The following is a 6,008-nucleotide window of genomic DNA, read 5'->3' on the forward strand; positions in this document are numbered from 1 at the left end:
AAAAAAAAAAAAAAAAAAGAAGATTTATATATATAATATCTCCTGTAATCCTCACAATACACATATATATGCGTGCACACGCGCAAACACACATACACACACATTCCTGTTCAAGATTCAGGCCAGTTGGTTTACATTAAATGAGATTTTGGAGAAGAACTGAATTTCAAATCCTAAAAATTCAGTTCAAACTCCAATTTTGCCAGCTCTTACAAACTATGTGAACCTGGGTGGGTGATAATCAAGTTCTCTCATCTACAAAATGGAGAAAATAATATCTGCCCTGACTACTATGCAGGATTGTGATGGTTTAAAATAGAAAGGACCTGTGACCATAATTACTAAACAATAGTGACATATGAAAATAAGTAAATGCTAAAAAATGATCCAGTAACAACTTCTCTCTGCATTTATCAAGTAAACTTGCCACTCTAAGAAAGCCGTTTTAAAAGCCTGTCACCCTAAGTTTCCACTAAACCTCAGTGCACCTCAGTTTCTTCACTTGTCATGTGAAAATAACCTCTGTCCATTTCATGGAATTTTTGAGATTCTCAAAGCATTCGACTATATTGTATGTCAACTATTATTACTGATGACTACACAGATGTAAAATCCTGTCTTTCACAATCCCAGTCAGTTAAATTCTTACTCCCCAAAGAGCTCCTATATACTTGTGGAGCCTTATTTTGTTAAAACACAATAATGAGCACATTGTGATGACTTCATACATATGCCTTCTTATCAGTTACAGAACAATGGCATAGGAAGAAAGGCCATACTCATGATCCTAGCTATACTTTGTTGCCTATTCTATAAACATAGTAGAACTCAAAGATGAATAAATGATCAAAACATTTTGAGGGTAAGGCCGTCTTTTCAGGTTACAAACATATTTGGTCTATTTTATTACAGAAGACAAGCTAAAGACCATTGTGAGAAAGAGCATTTTTATGCCCAAAGCCTAACTGATGGAGGTTTTCAAGGATAACCTACTTTCTGCCAACTTAAGAGACAAAGGTTTGCCTTGGTACGTCTGCGTGATCTTTAAACTGGTGGCAGCAATATGGGAGAGAACTAATCAAATTTCAATTTATAACTATAGAAATGTTTGTAACAAAAAAGTATAACCTGAATTGACCGAATACTTCGTTTCCATAAGGCATATATTCCTATTGCCAACAAAATCAAGAAAGAAATCCTCAAGATGATTTGCACAGCCGGAGCAAGATTATCTAATAGTCCCAAATTTGTTTGCTGAGGTGCACTAGTCTCTCCCAAAAAACTTGCTTGTATCCAATTCCATACTGTGCTCAGAGAATCTAAGAGGTTGTCCCAGTTAGAAAACGAAGATGTTGACATTTTAATAAGTAGCAGCTCCAGGAACTACATGTGCAGAAGCTTCAGGAATCTAGATATCAGTTAGGGGTAGTGGCCTGGCAGCCTACATGTTCTGGAACCATTGTGAGCTGTGCTTTGTGATGTCACTGTTCCAAAGGTCAGCTTGCTTCCCACTCACCCAACCAGTGAATCTTACTCAAAACCACCCACGCACCGGCCTGGGTTTTCAGTTCATTCATATTACTTTATCTGATCTTTGGCTAGTTCTGGCTCTAGCAAAGTGCTGTCCAGTACAACTTTCTGCAATAATGAAAATGTTCTTTATCTGCCATGTCCAATATGGTAACCACTAGTTAATGCTGAAATGTGAATAGTGCAGCAGAGATGGAATTTTGCATTTTAACTAAATTTGGCCAGGCACGGTGGCTCACGCTTGTAATCCCAGCACTTTGGGAGGCCGAGGCAGGTGGATCACTTGAGCCCAGGAGTTCAAGACCAACCTGGCCAACAAGGTGAAATCCTGTCTCTACTAAACATACAAAAATTAGCCTGACATGGTAGTGCACACCTGTAGTCCCAGCTACTTGGGAGGCTGAAGCAGGAGAATCACTTAAACCTGGGAGGCAGAGGTTGCAGTGAGCTGATGTTGTGCTCCAGCCTTGGTGACAGAATGAGACTCCATCTAAAAAAAAAGTTAAATAGCCACATGTGGCTAGTGGCTTCTCTCTTATTTAGTGTAGATCTACATTTCCAACAATTCATCACATGGACAGCAGCTGTTGCAGCTATTTTCACATAATTAAAAAAAGCTGAGGTGTATTGAGGTTGAATGGAAATGTGAGGAGATAAGATTTTTTATTTTTATTTTTTTGAGCTGGAGTGCAGTGGCATGATCTCAGCTCACTGCAACCTGTGCCTCCTAGGTTCAAGTGATTCTCCTGCCTCAGCCTCCTGAGTAGCTGGCATTACAGGCTTGCGCCACCATGCCTGGCTAATTTGTTGTATTTTTAGTAGAGATGGGGTTTCACCATGTTGGCCAGGCTGGTCTGGAACTCCTGACCTCAAGTGATCCACCCACCTCAGCCTCCCAAAGTGCAGGGATTACAGGCATGAGCCACCGCACCCAGCAAGGAAATAGGATATAAACAGGGCTTTTTTTTTTTTTTTTTCTGAGACGGAGTCTTGGAGTCTCACCTTGTCGCCTGGGCTGGAGTGCAGTGGCGCAATCTCGGCTCACTGCAACCTCTGCCTCCTGGGTTCAAGTGATTCTCCTGGCTCAGCCTCCTTAGTAGCTGGGATTACAGGCACCTGCCACCACGCCCAGCTAATTTTTTAATTTTTAGTAGAGATGGGGTTTCACCATGTTGATTAGGCTGGTCTCGAACTCCTGACCGCATGATCCACCTGCCTCGGCCTCCCACAGTGCTGGGATTACAGGCATGAACCACTATGCCTGGCCTTCAGTTCACCTTTAATAGTGGCATCCTCCCACTCATCTGTCAGTCACTTCTACTCAGTAGTCGCATCACGCCCTATTAGGACTTACTGACTTATGCAATGCCTACTTTCAAGCCTTTGATAAATTCTTTTTTTTTTTGAGACAGAGTCTCGCTCTGTTGCCCAAGCTGGAGTGCAGTGGTGCGATCTTGGCTCACTGTAACCTCTGCCTCTTGGGTTCAAACTATTCTCCTGCCTCAGCCTCTTGAGTGGCTGGGACTAGGCACGCGCCACACCTGGCTAATCTCTGCATTTTTAGTAGAAACGGGGTTTCACCATGTTGGCCAGGCTGGTCTCGAATTCCTGATCTCAGGTGATCCTCCCACCTTGCCCTCCTAAAATGCTGGGATTACAGGCATGAGAAATAGCACCTAGTCAGCCTTTGATAAATTCTTACAGGTTTTTCATTGCCTTTCAAACAAAATCCAAAATCTGTAACATGGCTAACAGGGCACTAAAATGCCTGGTCCCTGCTTGCGTACCAAGTCTTCTCTTCCTCTGCCATTTGTTCTTTCAACTCCAGCTATAGTAGTCTTATCAATGTCACCAACACACCAAGCTGTTGAACCACTAAGCCTTGGCACATAATTGGATTACGATTACTCGCATTCTTTGCCTGGCTTCCCCCTCCTCCCCCAGGTTGGAGTTCAGTGCCTATTCACAGGTGCGATTATTGCACACTACAGCCTCTAACTCCTGGGCTCAAGTGATCCTCCCACCTCAGCCTCCCGAGTAGCTGGCACTACAGGTTATTGCCTGGCTAACTTCTATTGATTCTTTAGGTTTCAGTTTAAACATTATCCTCAATGAAGCCTTTGCTGTCCTTTTTTGGTCCACTTCTCACAAGCCCCTCCGTTCCCCCTGTTTAAAAATAAAAGCACTTTTACTTATTTGTACTGTTTTAATGTCTGTCTTCCCTATTGGATTTTTTTTTTTGAGGGGGGGAGGTTGATGGGGTACAGGGTCTCACTCTGTTGCCCACGCTGGAGTGCAGTGGCCTGATCTCGGCTCACTGCAACCTCTGCTTCCTGGATTCAAGCAGTTCTCCTGCCTCAGCCTCCCTAGTAGCTGGGATTACAGGCGCGCACGCCACCATGGCCCAGCTAATTTTTGTATTTTTACTAGAGACAGGGTTTCACCATGTTGACCAGGCTGGTCTTAAACTCCTGACTTCAAATATCCACCTGCCTCTGCCTCCCAAAGTGCTGGGATTACAGACATGAGTCACCACACCCAGTCCCCTATTGGATTCTTAAATCTCTATGATGCAGGGAAGAGTCTTGTTCAACACTTACCACCCAGGGGCTAGCAGATGGTATATGCTTTCTAAATATTTGGCTTCTTAACCATTTAGATAGCTTTCCTATGCCTCTGGTCTTTTTTTTTTTCAGGCTATACCTGCCAAATACATGTTGACAGATTTTTAAATCTCTTGCCTATTCTGGTTACCTTCCCCAGAGTGAATCAAACCTCCAAATGCAGTCTGTCACAGAAACCACTCCTGCAGGAGTAGACCAAGGTCACAGAGGGATAGGCCACTCTTTCTAGACACAGTTCTACATAATAGGGTATAAAATCGGTAGTATAAAGCCAGGAGGTATCACAGTTTACCTTGGGGTAGGAGGTGAGGAGGAGCAACGTTTCTGAGTTTTAGAAGTTTCTGGCCAGGTGCAGTGGTTCATGTTTGCAATTCCAGCACTTTGGGAGGCTGGGGTGGGAGAACTGCTTGGGCTCAGGAGTTCAAGATCAGCCTGGGCAACCTAATGAGATCTCGTCTCAAAAAATAGCAAAAACGAGTAAGTAAAAGTTTTTTTCAGAAAACTTGCCTTTTTTGTAGTTTTCATGTTATTCACAGAAAAAAAATATGCACCAGTTTCCCATCTCTATATTCAAAAATGAAGAAATGTCAACACCATGACTGTGGAGTTTGAGTTGAATAACCTGGCTTTCACCTACACTTCAAATTGTATTTCCCACTATTCACCTTCACAAACACTCACATTACAGAACTGTGGTATTTTTGGGACTTCAAATACCACCTGCAACTTTCCATCTGTTATTCCTTTATACTAAATGTCCCTCTCTGACATTCTTCCAGTCAGAAGAGATTGGAAACTGCCATCTCTTTTTGTGCCAGCCAGGCAAGATGCTTCATCTCAAGTACTTTGTCAAATAAGGATAATAACAGCACCTACTTCATTGGATTATGAAAATTCAACAAGATAATTTTATGTAAAATGCGAAAAAGCATAACTACCCTGAATTCTCACAGTACTTACCACTTCCAGGCCAGTGCTTCTAGAACTTTTCTGTGCCTAAGAATCACCTGGAGATCTTACTAACACGCACATTTGGGTCCAGTAGGTCTAGAGTAGGGCCTGAAATTATGCATTTTTATTGATAACAATATCCTAGGTGATGCCCATACTGCTGGCCCACTACCACCCTTTAAGTAACAATGTTATGAGAAACTCCAGCCCTCCCTTCACCTTGTGAAAGCTTCTTGATGGCCCTGACAATTTTACTTTTTTTCCTCGTCTCCCATTGCACCTGGAATTGTATCTTTTTAAATATGTGTACTTAAATATTTGGTGAATGAGTATGTCTTAGGCAGTTCAGCTCAGTAGGCCATTTGGGACTGAGAAAGGATAGATTGAGCATGAAATACCCCGAGGAAGGCTAATAAAAAACTTTATTCTCCACAGTTCCTTACCCTTTTTCATACATGGGCTCATGAAAATGGGAAAAACACTGAAGCAAGAGAATTCTGGGTAAAGGCAAGAATAGAAGCGTCTGGAAGTCTTCATTCCTACTCACCATTTGGAGGCACTCTTGAATTGAAAAAGCTTTGAAAACAAAGTCAGTGCTTTCAGGTCTGTGCTAGGGTTGGGACAAATTCCAGAGATATCAAGTTAAAATGATTACTACAAGCTAAAAAAAAAATAACCCTTTGCCCTGTATTATCATAGTCATTCATGCTGGTTTAAACATAAAAGTCTTTTTTTCTGAAACGTAGTCTCGCTCAGTTGCCCAGACTGGAGTGCAATGGCACGATCTCAGCTCACTGCAACTTCCACCTCCAGGGTCCAAGCGATTCTCCTGCCTCAGCCTCCTGAGTAGCTGGGATTACAGGCATCTGCCACCACACCTAGCTATTTTTTGTATTTTTAGTA

At 42.4% G+C, this 6,008-nt stretch overlaps 1 protein-coding gene across 1 annotated transcript in view; it reads right to left on the bottom strand.

Moving 5' to 3' along the window:
• The window catches only part of TMCO2 (transmembrane and coiled-coil domains 2), a 3,865-nt gene extending 2,415 nt beyond the window's left edge, over positions 1–1,450 (bottom strand). Inside the window, exon 1 of the mRNA XM_011977646.1 lies at positions 1,129–1,450. Within this exon, the coding sequence (XP_011833036.1) occupies positions 1,129–1,359 (231 nt within the window). The 5' untranslated portion in view covers positions 1,360–1,450. The remainder of the gene's footprint in view (positions 1–1,128) is intronic.
• Positions 1,451–6,008: the final 4,558 nt, after the last annotated feature.

Source organism: Mandrillus leucophaeus, unplaced genomic scaffold (genome assembly GCF_000951045.1).
Source record: "Mandrillus leucophaeus isolate KB7577 unplaced genomic scaffold, Mleu.le_1.0 Scaffold182, whole genome shotgun sequence".
NCBI lineage: Eukaryota > Metazoa > Chordata > Mammalia > Primates > Cercopithecidae > Mandrillus > Mandrillus leucophaeus.